Here is a 20,314-nt window from a genome sequence, read left to right as displayed (position 1 = left end):
GTACACGATACCATGTAAAACCAGAATGGTTGTGCATTGTTTATTTTTGTACCTGTATCTTTATGGGTTTTTGTGTGTGCCTGAGAAATACACACCCATGTCCTGTCCTGGAGAATGAGCAAGGACTGCATTCTCTCTTAATGTCTTGATGAACAAACCTCTCCACTTAGGTATGAAGGTGTCTTTGTTGCAGTGCAGCCTTGCCAGAGTGGAACAATGAATATATTCAATGAGCTAGCTGGAAGAAACAAATAGTTTTATATGTAGATATCTGGTGGTGTTACAGGTATCTTATAAATATTGTTTTGGAGTGAGTTTTAGAATACTTAACCTAAAAAATATGTGAAATGTTCTCAGTTTAGAATTACTTACAGAGAAGTTTACAGCCATGCTTGCATGAGTTTAGGTTTTATGTGAAGATGTGGGGGCAGATGCCAGGCTACAAGCAGAATAGGAACTATGTGCTGATAGTGAGTGAGATAGTAATCCACTTTTTTCCCCATGTTAGTCTTGAATGGATGTTCTCACCCAGCAGTGCAGGCATGGTGCTGCCAGGAGTTTATTTTGCAGATGAGATATGATGCCTGAGCATTTGATAGAGACTGCTCCTATGCCCAGTGTCATGTCCTGCTGGGTCAGACTCCATGTGTACGGTGGAGGCAGGGAGCGGGGGACTGTTGGGCTGCAGGTGATGGCTGTGAGCTGCTACAGCGCTGTGCTGGGGGTGCTGGTATGGGCTCAACAGGAGCAGAGGGATAAATCTCTGTGGTTTTGAAACTGTTTGTCCAGTAATGAAATAATTTTTCTCCATCTTTGTTTTTAACCTTCCAGTAAATCTTTTCCATTATTTAATCGGTGTGTTCCACAACATCCTGAATGCTATTCCAAATATGCATCTGTCTTAATAAGTATGGTTAATGAAATGGATGTTTTTCACCGAATTCTGAGTGGAATATTGGCAGGAAGAGATACTGTGATAGGACTGAGTGTCCTTGCACTGGGTAAGGTTACAAATAAAAAAATGAGGTTGTAAATAAAATGTGATTAGTAATATTCAATTAAAATGTGAAGTTCAAAATGCTTTTGTTAACTTCATATTTTTTTTGCTTACTAATATTGATCTTCTTTCAGATTTTTCTGGATGGATTTTTTTCGCAAGAAAGAATTGGATTTTTGTTATGAATAATGTAATAGACTAAAATACAGAACTAGAAAATATCTGAGTGTGATACATCTCTTTTCAGGGGAATGAGCATCTGTTGATGAAAAGAATAACGCCAATAGCGTTAATATTTTGTTTTTTGCCTTAAAACTTTCATAAATACAGGTGAAAAGATAGTGATTCCCAAAGTAACACATTCCAGTTATAAACTCTTTATTAAGTCCGAGGTACCTGTTTTAAACGATATAAAAGGTCAGCAGCTTCAGAACATGTTGCTGCTTTTCATATCCCTCTTTAGAAGTAAAAGCCTGAATTCTAAAAGAGTGTTAAAGTTAGATGTAAAGTAAGTTAAGAGCTAAGTTACATGGGTGGTAACACTCATAATAAACTTACTTTGTGTATTTTTTCAGCTTTCTGTTTTATAGTGGTTTTGACCTTCAGATTCATTCGGATGCTTCTGGTCCATACTTTGATTGCACTGGTTGTGTTTGGGTTGCTATGTAAGTATATTTACCTTTTAGCATTTGCTAAACAGGGTCATCTCACTGAACTGGTGCAGAGGCAGCTGAGCAAACAGCTGTTTGCTTTCTTGGAGGCCATCCTGAGGAACCACAGCCATTTCCAAGCAGAGTCCTGCCTGCCTTGGGGTACCAGGATCTGGCTACGCTGTTCCAGCTGCTAAGTGTTGGAATAATTATCAGTTTTAATTATTTATAGGTCTGGAAATTAAATTTCTTTTGGTTGATGAATGCAGTTATGGAAATACTGCTGTTTCACAAGAAAGTGTACTGAAGATTTACACTGCATGCTTCAGAAAGGGAGAACTGTGGGAACGTGTCCAGTTAAAGCTTGCCATTCTGTAACAGCTTCATATTTCCTCAACAAAATTACATGGCTGAGTTTTAGAATAGCTGCAAGAAAACCAAATCATCTGCGGGGTTTGTGCTTCAGTCTAACAGACCAGATGTGAATTTTCTCTGTGATCACTGACACTGCACCTTAACTACATGAGAGCTCCTGAGCGGAGCTGAGGGTGGGCAAGAGGGGCTTTGGGGAGGCAGCATGGAAAGTACTGCTCCCCTTCATTCTGCTTGTTTGCTGCAGTTGTCTCGGGTGTCCTCTGGTGGCTCTACTATGACTACAGAAACGATCCCAGCACTGAATTGGAAACAGAGAAGGAGAATGTAAAATTTCTACTTGGATATGCCATCTTCTCTACAACAGTTACTGTAAGTAGTATTTTATAGCAAGCAGCGATGTGGCTGTGACTTGAAAACTTGAACTGCAATGGTTTTGCAACAATAAGAATAATCCCTTATTTCTTTCAGACTTGAAAAGGAGAATCTGTGCCTGCTTATAGTCATTTAAGTAGTTTTGTATCTTCATTATGAAACTCATTTGTCAGCTCTGGGCTCTGCCATGCTTCAACTCTACATAAACAGGATTGTCATTAGTTTTGTAGAAATGCAGCTGTGTTCCATCCCTGTTGCCCTGTGCATCAGCTAAATGGAAAATTGTGGGTGAGCAGAGAGGCTGTGGCTCCTTGTGAGAACAGCCTGTGCATTCAGCCCACCTGGTCACTTGTAGAGAGGAGTGGTTTTGTTACACAGTGGAAGGGGCATGCAGAGAACAGGCAGCAGTGCCTCAGCCTCATGCTATAGGGTGAGATTCTGCTTTTCTCTCATTACCCTTGTTTTCCAACAGAAAACCTGACTCTGTCTTGCAACTTTTAAAGAGAGTTTCTCATTCTGATGCAGTGTTAAAAGAGTTGTTCAGTATGCATGAAGTATGTGTTCATCTGTCCATTTGTTGAAATCATGGCATCTTTTCTTAAAGCAGAGTAGGATCCATAGGCCAGGATTTGCTGTTTATGAACAGGTTATGACACTTTATGATGAAAATAAAAATCTTATAGATCAGCTTTTTTCATATCCTCTGTAAGTTATGTACAATGACCTTTTAACTGCTGATAATAAACAAGTAGGAAGGATTTCATTTTGGCTGTAGGACTTGAGGAACATCCACTGCTGCAGGCTACTCTTTGCAGAGCAGGCAACAGAAAGCAGTGGTGAACCAACCAGGTGCCACTGGTTGCATTTGTTATTTTATAAATTCCAGTCTTTTTTTTTTTTTTTTTTTTAATGCTGATCATAGTTATCCAATACAAAAAAAATTGTGAGGTTGTGAGTTTTTTGCATCTTGGTGGTGGTTTACACCAGCCAGTTTGGTCTGGCTACTCATACCATTGTGAACAGCAGTAAGCTGACTGGAGTAGAAGGAAGTTTACGTGTTCATGACATACAGGGTATATGAAAGCAGTGTGCTGCATGTATCATACCTCTGTGTTCACTGCAGTAAAGAAGAGATTGTTCCCACTGCATGAATTACAGATTTACGAGTTCTGTCTTATTTTAAGGAAACAGTTGTAACACTTTTATAGAATTAATTTTGTGAGATCAAAGATTTTATTTCACAGGCTCCTTCAGAATACAGGCAGTGTCTTATGAAGCATTTCCAGTGCACGGTGTTTGTGTAAAATGCCTCGCTGTCATGTCTTTGTGAAAGCTATATCCCCTGGACTTACATTTGACAACTTTTCATCTGTTTTTTGAGGGGGAAAAAAAACACCAACATCAACAACTAATAATTATTTCTTTTCTCTAACAGGTTGTTCTGCTTTCCCTCATACTTGTGCTAAGAAAACAGATTCAGTTCACTGTACAGCTCTTTCAGATTGTTGGTAAAGTAATTGGCAGAATCCCTTTCCTCCTGTTCCAACCACTTTGGACCTTTCTGATTCTGATCATCTTCTGGGTATTTTGGGTTGCTGTGCTGCTTAGCTTAGGAACTGCAGGTAAGTGTATGCTTTGCTTCTTTCTTATGAGTACTCCATTTCTTATGTTCACTTCTTAAGTATGGGACCCTCTGGTCTTAGTATGCAAAATGTGGGCTAGCCTTGGTATACAATTGTTATCCTTCTTTTCCCTCTTTTTCTTGCTGAGGTCATTGCTAAAGTTCTGTGAGACACAGCACTACAAAAGAGAGAATTTTGCTCCTAGATGTGGGCTTTAGTTGTTTTCTTTCTCAGTTATTTAGCTTAAGATCAAGTCCGGATGGATACGTATTTGTGTTTGATGTATTTAAATGAAGAAAGCCACGTTCTCATTTTGTAACTGCACTGAATGTTGTATCCTCCCTCCAGTTCATCTCCTCTGACTATAAACAATGTTTAGTTGCCATGGAGGCAGTGCTCTGTGAGCTGTACTTTATTGACAGCTGCTGTAATCTTTTATACTGGTACAATAGTATCTGGATCGATCTAGACACTACTGGATTGTAGAGGAGGTGCTCTGTAGAGAAAGCCAATTGTTCTATGAAGGATTTGTAAGAGAAGATTATGAGCATAATATAACTGACAGACTTGCTGCTGTCAGATCTTTGACTGATTGCACATTGGGTAACTTGATCACAGTCCCTTGGCCAAGCATCGCAGTGAGGGATGGGGAGGTTGCCCTTTTGAACATCATCTGAAGGAAGAAATCTAGGCTGGTTGTGTGCAGCTCTGAGGATGGATAACTCTTCATGCAGATTTCAGCTTTTGTCCATAAGAAGTATTGTGATTTGGGTGTTTGTTTTGTTCTGTTTCGTTTTGAACTTCTGTAGCCACTGCTAAGAGTCAGTTGTTGTCCTCTGGGTTAGAGTTTATGCAGAGCTGATGCATTTAGAGACAGATGTTTGTCATAGAAGCTTTACTTATTCATTCGTTTGTTTTCTTCTGAATCTTCATGGCACTTTGTGTGTGAAGAAGCAAATGCAGCCAAACTATTCTGATGCTTAAGTCTGATTATTTTGCCTTGTGATTCTGCCACTCCTTGAGCTGGTGACACAGGTGAGAAAAGCCTCCAGCTTTTCTTTAATTGAAGTCCTTCTGCAAAACTGTCACTATTCCTATCACTGTGGGACAGAGACCTCACTCCTGTCCCATGACACCTTCCATCTCGCCCACTTCACTTGCAGCCAGGGACATCATCTCTGCACTGTGCGTCAGTCACTTGCTGCTTAGGCTGGACCAGAATTCATTTCCCTCCAATTTTCATTGGTGAGCTATGCAGGTAAAACAAAATGAATCAGAACAAGCAGATTTGCTAAATATATAATTAACAAGTACTATTAGAGAAAATACTACATGCTGGATTTTAAGCTGAGCTGGCACTTTTCCCATAAGAATATTCACCTGATACTCTAAATAAGCACATATAAGGATATGAAGCTTGCCTTTGTTGAACATAGATTTAGACTACACCAGCTGAAGCTGTCATATCGAAAAGCTTTTGGAAATGCAGCAATCATGAAGACAATATAAATGTTTTAGTTCATGACAGAAACACCTTGATGATAAGTGCTGGATGGGGAATAAGTCAGGCACTTCCTTGGATGCTTTTACAGATTTGCAGGAAAGAGTGAGTTGCAATTCCATGTAATACACAGGGAAATAAACCCCAGTGAAAACTGCCTTTCAGAGGCTTTTAATGATTTTTCCATGTTGTGCCATTTTCCCTTATTGGGTGTATTTCCACTCAGGTCTTTTTTTTTTTTTTTGCTGGCTTGGGGAGCAGGATTCAAAGTTTGGGACCAGCTGTAACATGCAGAGTGCAATGGACCTCTTGGGGCTCAGAGGCATTTTACTTTTTGTTCTTTCCCAAGCACAGCAGGGATGCTGATGTTTCCAGAGAGTGATACTCATAAGGTGGTACAGAAGGCAGCATCATAATGTTGCTGCATTGTAGAGTTATGGTGAAATTTCTAGCATGCTTCCAGAGAATCGACTTCTTGTAGATTCAGCATAAAAGAGAAGGTCATTTCCAGGCACTTAATAATCAGTATATTTCTCACATGGGGAGTCTCATAAAATATATGTTTTGACTGAGGTCAAAGGAAGCTCTTAGTGGAGGTGATTCTTTAAGAGTTTCCTGTCAACAAATTGGGTGCTAATATTCAGAAGGAAATGTGCGTTTGATGAATAACCCATACCAGTTCTATGTTACAGCCTAAGTGTGAGTGTGGGTAGAAAAATGCAACTTCACACATTCACCTGATTTTTCTGATTAAAACTTGATGCCGTTCTTTTGTCGTTTCTGTTTGTAATTAAGCTTTTTATTTTGCTTTGTGTGTGAAATGGTGGATGTTGTTACCCAACAGGTGCAAACTGAGTTCTTGGCAGAGTCAGAGGGCTGAAATATCTGTATAAGCAGCGTGTGAATGCCCTGTAGCAGCCCTGATGCCCACTAGGTGCCGATAAAGTCATGTGGGAAAGGTTTGTTCTCAATCTCAGTTGTTTACAGCAGCTCTGATTACAGAGTAACTCTTGAAGGGAGCTTGAAGACAACAAAGGCAATTTTTGCCTTTTAATGATCTAGGGGAATGATGAGGGATTGTTTTATCTGGGCCACAGGTTAAGGGGTTTTGAAGAAAGTAGGTGACAGAAATGTGACAGTTGTTCTGTCCCACACTCTATCCAATAAAGCATAGCTTAGATTTTGTTTGCAGCTCAAGATGAGGATAAGCAAACACATGTAGTGCTGTTTGGTTAATAACATGGTGTTGGCAGAATGGCTTTGAATTTTACACTGGTTTTCTCTGATCACCCTCTAGATGGAAGACATTTCCTTTTTTGTTTGGCTTTTGTTGTTGTTGTTTGTTTGTTTTTTGAGTTTTGGGGCTTTTTACATCAGCTAAGAGTATTTCTCTGAAGTTCTCCCCAGATGTGCTCTCTTGGAACAGTTGTTTTCTCTGTTGACAAATAGCTGCTTAGTAAGCATTCACATCATAAAATATAGCTGTTTTTGTCTTGTTTTTGACACTTTGACTTCTCATTAATGTATTTTCTGAGGCTGTGTTTGAAATGCAGATGTATTAAGAAAGCTGAGAAACTGAAATGTTTATGAAGACACGAGTCTTTAGTCTAATACAAAGAGATGGGCAAATGAATTCGGCTTGCTGCTGTGCTGCACCTGTTCTTAACGTTTTCCTTGAACCTTTGCTAGTTATGTAATATTTAAAGCCTCTCTGCATCTTATAGCTCTGGAGCACCTGATCTTCAGCTGTGATGCACCTGATCTTTATGCCACTGTACAGGCACTTATTTACATCTTCTCCAACAGCTAGTGTAACTGTGAGCAGAGACACAGTCTTCCTGAGAGCTATAATAGGTGTTTCTTAGAAAGGTACTTATGCACATGACTAACTTGAAACACATGGATAAGCCTATTAAAATCAGTGGGACTACTTATGCGTTTTAAGGTAGGCACCTGCTTAAGTACCTCAGTAATTCAGAATGTGTAAGAGCAGCAGAGAGCAAGTGAATTCCAGGCCTGGAAATCTAGGAGAAATGCCAGACTCCTTGAGACTGGAAACAGTGCAAACAGTGGCACCAGTTAGAACCATTAGCTGGGTAGGAATGGAATTCAGCCGTGCTTTAGAAAAGCCGGTAGATCTTAGGGTTATTGAGTCTTACTGTTTGTGAGTTTGTGGGGTATTTCACTGCAGATCTGAAGTGGCTGTCTGGCACAGCAATGTATGTCATTCAGCTTCCTGGTGTGCAGGAGCTGCGGAGTCCACATGGCATAAATACTGTGTGTGTAATGTAGCATGAGAAGGCAGCATAAGGTTTTCCTTTTGTGAAGGTGCATGGTATAGACAATTGAGCAATAGAACTGTTGTATCAAGTATTTCAGTAGCTAAACCAACAATGAAGGTTTATTTCCTGTGAGGTCCTTGATTTCCCAATTACAGTTGGCTAGCTTAGCTATAAATAACACCACATGGGAAAAGGCTGAATAAAATAACACAATAAATTCTGTTGGAGGATATATGAAGATGCAGTGTATGCTGCCAGAACCTTTCCTTGCTTAACAGTGGGAAGTTCATGTTGTATCTTCGTGTTAACAGGAACTGATAAACAGGTTCTCAGTATTTTCTGGACAGTGGTTCTTTATTTCTGATAAGGAAACTGCTAAACTGGGCTTCCCAGGAATTTTTATCCCTGGAAGCAGCCTGCTGATCCAAGCATCAGCAAAAACTTGCAGCAGCTGTTGCCAAATAAGAGCACCTAACGCAAGTCTTAAAGGACCAGAGTGCAGCTGGTGGTGCAGTGCATGCACTTTGTTCTGGCATTGCTGTGCTGACTGACATAGTAGCACAGCACTGGGCTGCTGAATCATGGAGATAAACAGTTCTGCATGCTGCTGCTGCAAGCACTTATGGCTGTTTGCATTGTTAGCAGCCCTGCCTTGAAGTATTTTCAGCAGATCAACTCTTGTACTGATTAGAGGTTTCAGATTTGGTGATTCATCTGGAGGGTCATTTGGACTCTTTAGGTTCTTTACTGACTTCTTAGCATCACCTCTGTGAATGCACAATACTCCGGAAAGGCTGGGTTTTGGAACACTTTGCTGTGATTATTTTCCTCTTATTGGAGGAAAAATATTCTGTTGATAAATTAAAACTGTCTTTCGTGGCTTTGTTGAGAAAGTTTAGTTTGCACAAACGGATCATAGTGAAGTGATGAAGAAAAAGATGCTTTTGTTAACAGAGTATCTGATGCTTTTGTTAACAGAGTATCTGTGTTATCTTTTAAAGTTTATCCCTGCTTCTAGGTGTGACATATGACAAATAACATTGTATTTTATAGTATGTTACAGTAGCATTGTAATTCTGTTGCCAGTGTTGTTATGTACTGGGCCACAATAGGCCCAGCAGGAGTAGCAGTCAGACACGTGTTTACACTGATACATTCTGTATGGTTACCAAACTAGTTCACCTTAGCTAAACAGCAAAGTGAGAATGGTGAATTCACAGGTGGATGTGCCTGATTTCTGTGCAGCGCAGTACAGTGCTCTCATGTGTTAGGCTGGTCAGAAAGGGCAAAACCATTGTCCTTTTGTACAACTAGAACAAGAAACAGCTTGTTTTATTCTGTAATCTTGAAGTGTAATGAATTAAAGGCCTGGTGAACTTAAACAAACAAACAAACACAAAAACTGGGTGGTGGGCCTTGGGACCTTTCACTAGGAATGAATGTTCCAGTGCCATTATCCCGACTGGACTTCAAAGTGAAGTGGCATAAATTGGATTACACACAGAAAGGTCGGATCACTCAGTTGTCTGAGCTACGCCTGCCTTTTGCGAAAAGCCATCTTTTCAGTATGGAATGAATTCTGTGTTATTAATAGAGGTAGAATCAATTTTATTTAGCTTGAATAATTGCATTTATTGGTGTTCCTCAATACAGTAGTAACATAGGAGTACTTACTACCATGAAGATGCTTTCTTTGTCTGCCTGTATTCTGCACAAAGCTAAAAAGTTTAGAAGGAATTGATCTAGTTCTAATTAGTAATGGTAATTAGCAATCGTAGTTAAAATTGTGATTTTTTAATTGATATATTATGCACTCAATTTTTTTGTACTTTCTCTTTTGCTTCTTACAGAGCAATTATGAAGTATTTTCTTCATAATTATGAAGTATTTTCACATAAACTACTGTGAGTTTATTTCAAATTTGAATGGAGGAAATTGAGATTTAATTTGCATCTGAAGCAAATCTGCTCAAATCTTGAGCAGTGTTTTCTCCAAGATCTTTACTGACTGGTAGCTGATCTCTCAACTCTGTTGGCAGCTCTGCTTTGAACCTAATTTAAATCCAAGGTTTTAGTAAAATGTTATTTTTCAAATTTCCATTTCAATTAAAATTTTGTCTCTCCGGTTTTGTCAGAGAGAGAATGGAAATAAAAAGCATTTATAATTTCATTGAAGGAAAATTAAGAAAAAGGGTGAACTTCATTTTCTGTTTGTATGTGGTGATTAATATTAATATGACGGTGTAATCTCAATCCCAGGTACTGCACAGACTACTTCAGAAGGACAAGTGGAATATAGAGCTTTTTCTGGAATTTGCTACATGGCGTGGTATCATTTCATTGGCCTTATTTGGACTAGTGAGTTCATTCTTGCCTGTCAGCAAATGACAATTGCAGGAGCTGTGGTTACTTGTTACTTCAACAGGTAAGTACTGAATTGCCCCCTCAGAGTTTTGGGAATTTACCAGCATTTGATTTCAGCCTCTTTACAGGCAAGGAAGTCTCAAAGAGATTGCAATTTATACCAGTATCTTGGGTGTAAATTGTGTCATATAAAATAGTATTGATTGTTGCAAGTTTTTGAGTAAGATTTTCTAGTGTGTACGCTATTAGTATGACTCACCTCTACCTCTGAAGTTACTGGGGCAAACTGAGCCTTGCTACAAGCCATGAGAAAACTGCTTTCTGAGGAAGCTGCCATTCACAGGGCACGAGGCTGCATTTGACCTCTTTCCAGGAGACTGCATCATCTGCAGATGGAGAAGTAATGCATAGCTCTGCAGCCATCTAATCTGACCTTAGGCTGTTTGATTTCTTCCTAAGTGTTTATCCTTGTTCTGGGTTCCCATTTGTTCTGACTGCATAAATGACTGGTCTGCTGTGCTTTTTTATTATTATTATTATTATTATTCTGCGCAGATATTTCCAGATTAACTGTAAATGCTTTCACAGCACTGTTAGGAATTTAGAGATAAACTTCCTTAAGTTTTATACTGCCCTGGAAGGTAAAGGTAGAGGTAATAAAGGGAAATCCCCACTTACTGGGATTTATACCTGTTTTTACACATATGATATTCTAAAAGGAAATTAGCCTAGTTTCATGCACTGGTCCAGTGCTACCCAGTGCTACCCTGCCACTGTGGGAGGAGACTTACATTTCACAGTGTGCTGCTAGGTCTTTTTCACAGTAGAGTCGTACACATTTTGTATACATTTTTCTTTGTAATTCATTTATGAGCTTTCTCATCCTCATTGCTCCATTCCTCTATTCCTGGCAATAAGATTTTCTGGTCTGTGAAAAGCTCTGACCTTACAAGGGGTTTCTTTATTTTATGCTAGAGGAAAATGGTGATAATCTTGGTTTGTTGGAAAACTGCCTCAAGGAAGGCAACCTGCGGATGGAGGGAGAGGACCTGGGGAGCCTGGAGCTCCAGCTGCTGCCACCTGGCTGGCAGGGAGGCTGGGAAGGGAGCTTTTGGCTCCAGAACCCGGGTGGCACTTTCTGTTGGTGCTGTTTAGAATGTATTCCTGGTCATTTCAGTTTCTGAGAAAAACCTCATGCTGAAAGGTTTACCATTGATCTCTTCTCCTTCACCCAGCGGAGACAGCAGCGCAGGTTCTTGCTTGTAGGAGTGCTCCAGCCGCACCAGCCAAGCTGGAAGAGGTGTAACAGCAGTGGCCCTCTTTTAAGTGATACTTTGTCATCCCATTTGGTAATACTAGGGAAAGCAGTGCTTAATACATGGATCAGGAGTGCTTCTTTGCAAGTATTCTCAGCGCAGCCAATAGCCAGGCCACTAAACTGGGGCTAGTAAGAGTGCAGGTCAAACCTAAAGTGCTCTTTTTCAAAAGGCTGGGGTCTGCTTAGTGACACTATTATTTTACATGCTATGAAAGGACCAGAAAAGGGAGGAACTCGCATTTCACGTGTCATCTTGTTTTTCCTGCTGAAGCTCTGAACACCAGTAACCATCATGTCTGTGGTTCTGTGGGTAGCTGGCTGCTCATTTCTTCTAAGCAAATTTATGTTCCTCAGGCTGTAGTAGTTGATTCAGCTTTGGCAGCTGAATGCTGAGGCAGTAAGCACTCGCTTAAATTGCTTGCTTGAGAAAGTAGGGGAGAAAAATATTGCTGCCTCGTACTGGATTGTGTGCTGCAGTGCATGTTTGTATGATACACTGTCTAAATCCCCAGGGTAAAGACACTGTCCATATCCTCATGCAGAGCAGGGAAGCAGCTGTAGGAGTTGTTGTGATGACTTCTGCTGCTGTGCCAGGGTCTTCTGCTTCTAGCTATTTCCTACTGTTGCAGGAACTGGCTGTGGAGTACACCTAATTGTATTGAAAACATTTTAGTATATCTACTTCAGAGCCTTCCTCTTGTTTGCCAGGTAACACATACTGAGCTGAGAGACTTGTGCTTGGAAAAGGAAATACAGCTTTTCTGTGTTGTTGATCCCTCTTCCTGGTCTGTAGGCTGTCAGCACAGATCTGCAGAGACACAGAGAATGGCGAGAGGACGGTGAGCTACGAGAGCAATTGCAGCACTGAGGGCAGGGGTTATCTCAAGCTGTTCCAGCAATTCTGAGCTTGTCCGCTATGTGTTTTTAATGTATTCCCTGGGGCAGCATCATAAAGACATGCCACAAGAGTCTGTTGATGATACCTCACAGTGAGGCTTTCTTCTTGGGCTGTAAGTGCTCTGAGGAAATGGCATGGCCTTTCCCTGCGGAAATCTGCTTCTATAGTGTGCAGCAATGTGCCAGACAGCAGAGCTGCAAGCATGGAGGGTAGGGTTGTTGCTTTAGTTTTACAAGTAATGTGAGTTTGACCTATATTACCACCGTCAAAAATTGATTTTGCCTTCTTTTGTTTTGGTTGAAGCATGAATTTGTGAAAGAATTTATTAATTTGATAAAATAAAGAAGAATTATTTAATCAATGGTTACTTTTATGACTTGTGAAAAGGGTCCAATTTAAAAACAAATTTTTGTTAGTGCTGCTGTCTTATATGAGGGTTTATTTTCACCTTGGTGTGCTTAGAGGCTATGCATGTGTTTGCCTTTTTGATGAGGTTTTCCTCAGGATTAAAATAAGGTGGTATTGTAACTTGACGCATGTCACAGTGATCGCTGTCTTGTCCATGTTAGAACTTATTTGATAACTGATGCATGGATATCATTGCACAGCGCTGACACTAAGAGAGTAAGTCTTTGCTGGACTGTGGTTTTAAAACTGACACTTAGGTGGTCAGAACTATAGACTTCCAGAAGATTCAGTAAAGAGGTGAAATACATCTCCCAGTAAGTCAACAATCCAGCTTTATGGATTTGCACCAAAGTCACTGAGATATTGTGAACTAGGACTGAATTTTTGGAAGATTCCTCTCTCCTTTTCAAGTATGTCTGAAGTGTTTATGAGGATCCTTTGCCCTACTGACATACTTGACCCAACTCATGTGAAGGGGCTCTTGGCATGCGTGTGGTCAGAACTATTCCTGGTTTTAAGTACAGGTAAAAGGGCAGTTGCAGGTACACAATGTGAGTTCAGTTTTAGCTTAATGATACAGTTATACATATAAATACAGTTTTAGCTGTAATCTTCTATTACAGATCTTGTATTGTATTTGTTTAAAACTGAAATTCATATTTACTTCAGGAACATGTGAGTCATTCCTTAAAGCTTCTGAAGTATTTTACACTAAATCTCTTTTTAAGCTGCCTTTGGAAAAAGATGAGACAGGATTGAAGAAAGCTATAAGCACAGCTTTGAAAAGGATGGGCTTGTTTCTTTCAAATATCAAAGTCATCTGGGTGTATCTATATTGCCTTTTTTATTCACACACACCAACAGTGGATTTAAAATGAAAGCTGGGATACATGTGTGAACATTGCATTGAAGGAAGTTAGTGTTAAAAGACAGCAAATATCACAGAGCTCATAAAAAAATAAAGACAATTGTCAGCACTGAAGAAATAAAATAATTTAAAGATGATGCAGTATTGAGTACAGACTCAGAGGACTTTGGAACTTTAGTGTTCTGTGTAAGTCCCTTGGGATAAACCAGAGAGGAAAATCAAGGTAATCAGTGTCTTGTAACCAGATTCCTATCAGACAGATTCCTGCTTTCTTCCAATGCTTTGCATGCATTTGGACACAGCATGTCTGCACTACGCGTGCAGAATTCACTGAACAGTATAAACTGTGCACAAAAACTAATGTATGTCTGGTTGCATGTTTGTGCTAAAGTTATTCCAGATTGCAGCCATATAATGTAAAAATCTGGGTGAAACTTCATCCTTTGAGGTTCTTAGTATAGGTGGATGACTGAGCCAGAGTTGAGCTTGATTGGAGTCACAGGCATCACCTGTTGTTGCATTTAGGTACCACTTCCCTGTGCTTCCTTCCATGAGCACAGAAAATGTTCTTTCCCTATTCTGTTTGGAAGCAAAGCAAGAAGCTTTGTCAGATGCTGTTCTTGGGAGAATTCCTTTGCTAGGAAAAGAAGGTGTGGAAGAGCTTCCAAGTGTGTAGGAATTTATCTAAACTAAAGTTCAAATTCTGAGATTCTGCTCATTAATCAGACCTACTAAAATACCAAAACCTTTTTTTCTCATTCTTCTTAGCAGCAAGTAAATTATTAACATGTGAGTAAACTTTGTCCTTCTTGTATTTCTCAACCTTGGTTAGCTTTTAACTTGCAGAAATTTAATCTTTTATATTTTGAGATCTGGCTGAGGCTGTTATAGGTAAGGTGGTGTAAAAGGGAAAAAGAAACGCTGTTACTGTATGGATAAAATAAATCCTGTGTTTTGGGATGTGTGTGACTCCAACATAGAAACCTGATCACTTTTTTCAATGAAAAGAATGTATATATATATACCCAAAGTGGAGAATTCCAGTATCCCTCAAGCAGTTCCCCTAGTGGTGAGACTAAAAATAATAAAAAAAAAAAAAAGCAGCAACTGCTTTGCTGGAATTTCCTACTTAAAATAATGTGGTACATTCACATATTCAAACAGAACCTTTCAGCTGTGAAGTTGTCAGTGTTCTGAATGAGCTGCAGTGATACATTCAGGGCTCTTGCAAAACTGTGATGTATCTTCAAGGAGTGTATGTGGAGATTTAATAAAGGTGTGTTTGTAGATTTGAGCTTCAGCAAGTCACCATCTCTTAGCGTTAGTTTCTCCTGCAAACTATTCATTTTTCAAGGAAATGAGCTTTGAAGGAGTTGCTTATGAACACGGGATTTGTGCTGTCTGATTGTAACTGCTGGTTTTGCTGCCTGAGGAAACGTTCCAGGGTTTGGCCTGTTGCATACATTTGCCTTTCAGTAAGGTAGTTTATGACTATTAATCAATGCTTTGCTTGAACCTTCTGACATATATTTTTAGTTATTTAGCTAGTGGTAATTGAATTGTGAGCTTTCTTTTTACTTACAGTATTTGAAAAGGAGTGGGAGAATGGTTTTAAGTTCATTTCTTGTTCTTCTTTTAAATTCGTGAGAGCTGTGCCACACTGTTCTCTGTAAATGATTGACATAATGCTGAACCTTATAAAGGAAGCAGGAAAATCAAGCTTGTATTTGGGATTCATAAGCTAATTGTATGAGGTTATTATTTTGTCTTTCCATTTCAAATATGAGAGACACATCATTTCCCAAAAATGATAGAGGTTAGATTGCAGTGGAATTACAAGGTTTTTCTGCCAAATCATAATTTTAAACATACAATATGAAATTTCTTTCTTGCGTGTTCCATTTTAAAACAAAACCTATTCAGTGGAAAGGGAAAAAAGAAGGCATTAGTGATCGGAACAAAGTTTAAAACTGAATTCAGTCAAATTGCAGCAGTGGAAGTAAACAGCAGCTCTTGGTATTGCATGGGAGACCATGTCATATTTATTTTTCTGCTTTTAATTTTACCACTGAAGCAGAAATAGCAGATTCATTCCTTCAGACTAAAATCTTGCAGAAACAAAAGTCTACTAGAAGATTTTGGAGGATAACAGAAGTAACAGAAACTGGAGGGAGGTGATGGAGGACATGTTCTCAGATGTTCACTTCTGATATTTTCTGTAGTAGGTTTTTCTAGATATTTTTCCATTACTGAGTATGTCAAAATATTCATTGCTGAAGAGTTAAAGTAATCCAATAAAAGTTTTAAGCTTGGCTGCTTTCCTTTGGACTAGGGTTGAAGTTCACATGAAGTCAGAAGGAGAACTGGAGTTGTTTTAAGCATGAGAGTGTGTACCAGCTTAAGTTTTTACTTTTCCAAATACTGAAATGATACCATGCGTGTCTTCTTAAATAACAGTTTCCAAAACAATTTTGAATTGTTTATTTTTCTTTCCAGAAACAAAAATAGCCCACCACGTCATCCAATCCTCTCCTCCATCTCAGTTCTTCTTTGCTATCATCTAGGAACTGTTGTAAAAGGCTCATTTTTAATCACCATACTGAGAATACCAAGGATTGTTCTCTTGTACCTTTATAATATCCTAAAGCAAAAGGTAAGTATATTTCTGCAACACATAGAAATAGTAGTTGAAAGGTGATGTTCAGGAAAAGAAATGTGAAGAATATACTTAAACTTTATATTTTACCCATTTTCTTCACGGAGAGAGTCTTTAAGTGCTTCCCTTTTTTCTCTCTCAACTCAGATATTTTTAAGAGGAGAAAATACTTGCATTAAAAAAAATATATATATATATTTAGTTTTTGTACATAGATGTTTTTATCACAGATAAATGAAAAAATGAAAAATCCAGACCTGATAGAATACTTTATTTAAATTTTTTTTTTTTTTTTTTTTTTTTTTTTAAAGTAAAGGTAAGTAAGAATTGCGCTCTTTACTACAAAATACCTTTCATAGAAAAGATTTCATCTGCCTTGTGATGTGTTTGTAGAAGAAAATACATGAAGCAGAAGCTATTCTGAGGATTTTTATAGGCTCCAAATGGCATCTTTGTCATGGTATACAGCATATAAAAATATATATACAGCATATAAAAATATATCTTGGTGGTTGTGACTGTTGCACGAATTCCTCTCTTTCATGCATCTTTGCATCTCTTACCTTCTGCTTAAAACACACCAGCGCGGTTCAATCTGGCAAAGAGAATGAGCTCTTATGAGCTTTTATGAGCTCTGACATTAGATGAAGATTAAGACAACGATTTTAAGTATAGGTGTTAGGTGTCATTGTTTTTTCTCTAGAATGCATGTCTTTGCCCTGAAGTATATTATGTATAGCTTTGACAGGATATTTACAACAGATTTTGTTTATAGGTGGTAGGTGAGTTGAGTTGTGCTAGGAAGAAGACAGCATTGTTTGCATCTAGAGGAGGCAGACGAAGCAGACTTGTTATGAGTGTATATAATCTGAATACGTGTCAAAGAAATACTTAGCAAAGAAAACTATTTTTGTCAGTAGCAGTGTGCTCTAAGCTCCTTTTTGGCCCAACCACCGAGAATCTGGCTAGGATATGACATAACTGATAACTGTTCCTTAAGAGGCCAGCTCTTGCCCCTGTTCCACAGAAGAATTCTCCACAAACTAACATGGCTCCTTCCCATGGCAGGAAGGATGGTCTGTGGCCACTTTCTGTAGCAGGAGAAGTAGTACTAAAGGGTGGAGAACAGATGCTGCATTCTTCTAGAGCTTCCAGACTGTCACCTTTGCAAAATAAAAGTTCCTGTTTTCTGAGAAGTCAGGGGTCTGCAAGCTCTGCAGGTAAATTTACTGGTGTTTCCTACACAGCAGTCTTCAAGCCAAATAACAAAAAGTCCTTTGCTCTATTTCTAATAAACAGTGCTTAACAAAACTAATACAGCTGTAGTAAAATCATCTCTCCGGTGAAGCATAGCAGGATTAAAGTATGTGCAGCCACCATTTTATAGGAATTATCCTATGAATATTTTCAAGAAGTCTGTGGGGAAAAATGTTGGGTGGTTCATGGTTTTATCACGGTAGCTGTGGGACATGAGAATTTCATACTCTAACTGGAAGATCTCTGCTTTCCAAAACAGAAGAACATTCTGGTCTCTGAAAAAAATAAGGTTAAAAAGACTCAAATATCACTGAACTGGATTTCCTTTTGGTGAGGAAAACAGCCATTTAAAGCTGGAATACTACCAGGGCTACCAAGATATCTCTGTTGTCTCAGTTCTGAGCTTATGATGGAGGTGTGGGGGGTAGGACAGACTCTGAGCTTTTCTCCTCTGTTCTTGGCATGATAGTAATGTGGATCAATGGCCTGTTCTAGGAAATATAAGTCTTTTCCTCCTGTCCTGAATCATAATGCATGCTGAGTTCAACAAACACACATACACATAATTCCTGCCTCTTTTTTTTTTTCTTTTACATTTGTCCATTAGCTTACCAGTCATTTCAGAACTGTGAAGGTTGTTTTTGGTTTTGTTTTTTTTTTAATAAACAGCAAAAAAGTTTAAATCAACCAAATGAAAGGAAAACAAACTGTCTCGCTAATCACTGCTGAGTACTGTAAGGGTTACTGACTTGCCTGCCTTTTTTTTTTCTCTGTGCAGCTGCTAGCTCATCAAACTGCTTACAGCACTTATTTTCTTTCCTGGAGAGGAATCTTCCATGCACAGGAAGGAAAAAACAAAACAAAAAAAGCCCTAGACTCAGCTCATCAGTCATTAATGCTGTAGGGTCTGAATTAAAAACAAGTCCTGTAATACAAAAGGAAGTATCTGCTGTGTAAGTGAATACTCTGTTGGAAGAGTCAGTCACCTGCAAAGCACGCCTTTCTGAAATGATAGTTTTATTTGAGTCTAATTCTGTGGCCAGTAACCAGACGTTTCATTTTATTGCAGGAAAGTACATGTGCGAAGTGCCTGCTGAAGTGCTGTTTCTGCTGGTTGTGGTGCCAGGAAAGTTGCTTAAGATATGTTAACCAGGTACACTCTGTCATCTCTCTGTCACTCAGCCATCTGCACACCTGTTCTGGGAACTGTGTGCGTGCTGGCTTCATTCAGCGTGATGAAAACAACATGCGGTGCGTGCAAGCCAAAGCTACCTGCTGGCCACCTAAACAAGCCAACAAAGCCCTCAAGTGTTGGTAGAGGTTGTTTAGCAGCTCCCTGATGCTTTGTGGCATGCGAGGTTGCTGAGTGTGGTGTTTAGAAAACTTGTCAATACAGCTTGAGATGACCCCTCACAGGCCCACCTGCTATTTCTGAAGGTAAGAAGAATAACATCTTGTCGAGTTGTGCCAGGGAGACTACTGACTTGTCCAGGTGGAAGGAAGCAATAAACAAGTAAGAAACCCACCTGGAGATGTGCCCTTAAACTGGATGCAGAATTTTTCACCTAGAAGTCCCTACTGAAAAGAAAAATGGAGCTCTTGGCTGATTTCTGTTATTGACATACCTGGGAATACGATCTAACATGAAAAAAAAAACAAAAAAACAACAAACCAGATAATATAATATTCTCTGTATTTGAAAGACATCTTTGTTTTGTTAGCAGTTTTTTTTTTTTTTTTTTTTTTTGGGGGGGGGGGTTCAGTAGGGTTTTTGTTGGAAATAGATGATTTCTAAAGTGCAGCAGTTTTTCAGACACTTGATTCCTACTCTTTCCTTCCTGATCCTTTTCTGCAAGTGTATGTTTACTTTTCCAGCCTCTATATACATCACTGTAAATAGCCAGTTTTTATCGGTCCCCTTTTGTTATCTCTGGTGGCTGTGGTATTATTAATGTGACAAGGAATCAGATGTTCATGCTGATTCGTAACTCCCTGTCTGCTGCTTTCTTTGTTCTCACTGCTGAGAACAGCAGTGCAGTAAACAAGACGATGCTGATAAAGGGTCTGATTTCTCATTCTAAAGTAGGTGCATAAATAATGCCTACTCTTGGATAACCGCGGAGAGAACATTTTTCACTTAGTTCAACCTAGATTAAGTAAGTATTTGTGCAGTAAAATCTCTGCTTCCAGCTGATGAATTTTCCAGACTTACATTTTTAGGTAGATCTTATGGTCACTGAGTTGGTGAGGAATCTCAGAGTTCGTTTTGACTCCAGGCTTTCCATTTATAGTCACCCTTTCCCCTTGGCTTCCTGCCTTCCAAAGAGATAGCCAGCATCATAGCACTTACTTTCTCCAGCTGTTGTATGCAATATGTGTTTGTTACAAGAAGAATTAATTACTGCAACGTACTTTCTTTTGTTTTGGAAAACTGTTTTGTAGTTCTTGTTCCCTTGAAAGATTTCCTGCTTCCTAATCTATTGTAGGCAAATTTCTGTTTTTGTACAGGTTGTGATTTTTAGTATAATAATCATAAAAAAAATACTGTGTTTGCTGTTAGAAAATTGTTTGTTCGAACATCTTTTTGGCAAAGATAATTGTGTTCCGTGTGCTGAAAATTGAGCAATTTGGGAGACTAAAAGTGAGAGCATTTTTAAAGATTTTTTAAGAAAAATTTTATCAGCATGAAGGGGGTCTCAAGTTATTGTGTTTCATAGAGTGATTGGTGGTTTTGTTTTTTCTATAAA

General features: G+C 39.0%; 1 protein-coding gene across 1 annotated transcript in view; it reads left to right on the top strand.

The window, feature by feature from the left end:
* The window catches only part of SLC44A3 (solute carrier family 44 member 3), a 36,712-nt gene that overhangs the window by 5,216 nt on the left and 11,182 nt on the right, over window positions 1-20,314 (top strand). Inside the window, exons 6-12 of the mRNA XM_015870295.2 lie at window positions 832-1,001; window positions 1,573-1,662; window positions 2,267-2,391; window positions 3,830-4,016; window positions 10,058-10,223; window positions 16,151-16,307; window positions 18,637-18,720. Coding sequence (XP_015725781.1) covers window positions 832-1,001; window positions 1,573-1,662; window positions 2,267-2,391; window positions 3,830-4,016; window positions 10,058-10,223; window positions 16,151-16,307; window positions 18,637-18,720 — 979 coding nt within the window. The remainder of the gene's footprint in view (window positions 1-831; window positions 1,002-1,572; window positions 1,663-2,266; window positions 2,392-3,829; window positions 4,017-10,057; window positions 10,224-16,150; window positions 16,308-18,636; window positions 18,721-20,314) is intronic.

Source organism: Coturnix japonica, chromosome 8 (assembly GCF_001577835.2).
Source record: "Coturnix japonica isolate 7356 chromosome 8, Coturnix japonica 2.1, whole genome shotgun sequence".
NCBI lineage: Eukaryota > Metazoa > Chordata > Aves > Galliformes > Phasianidae > Coturnix > Coturnix japonica.
This window is presented reverse-complemented; position numbering and strand designations above follow the sequence as displayed.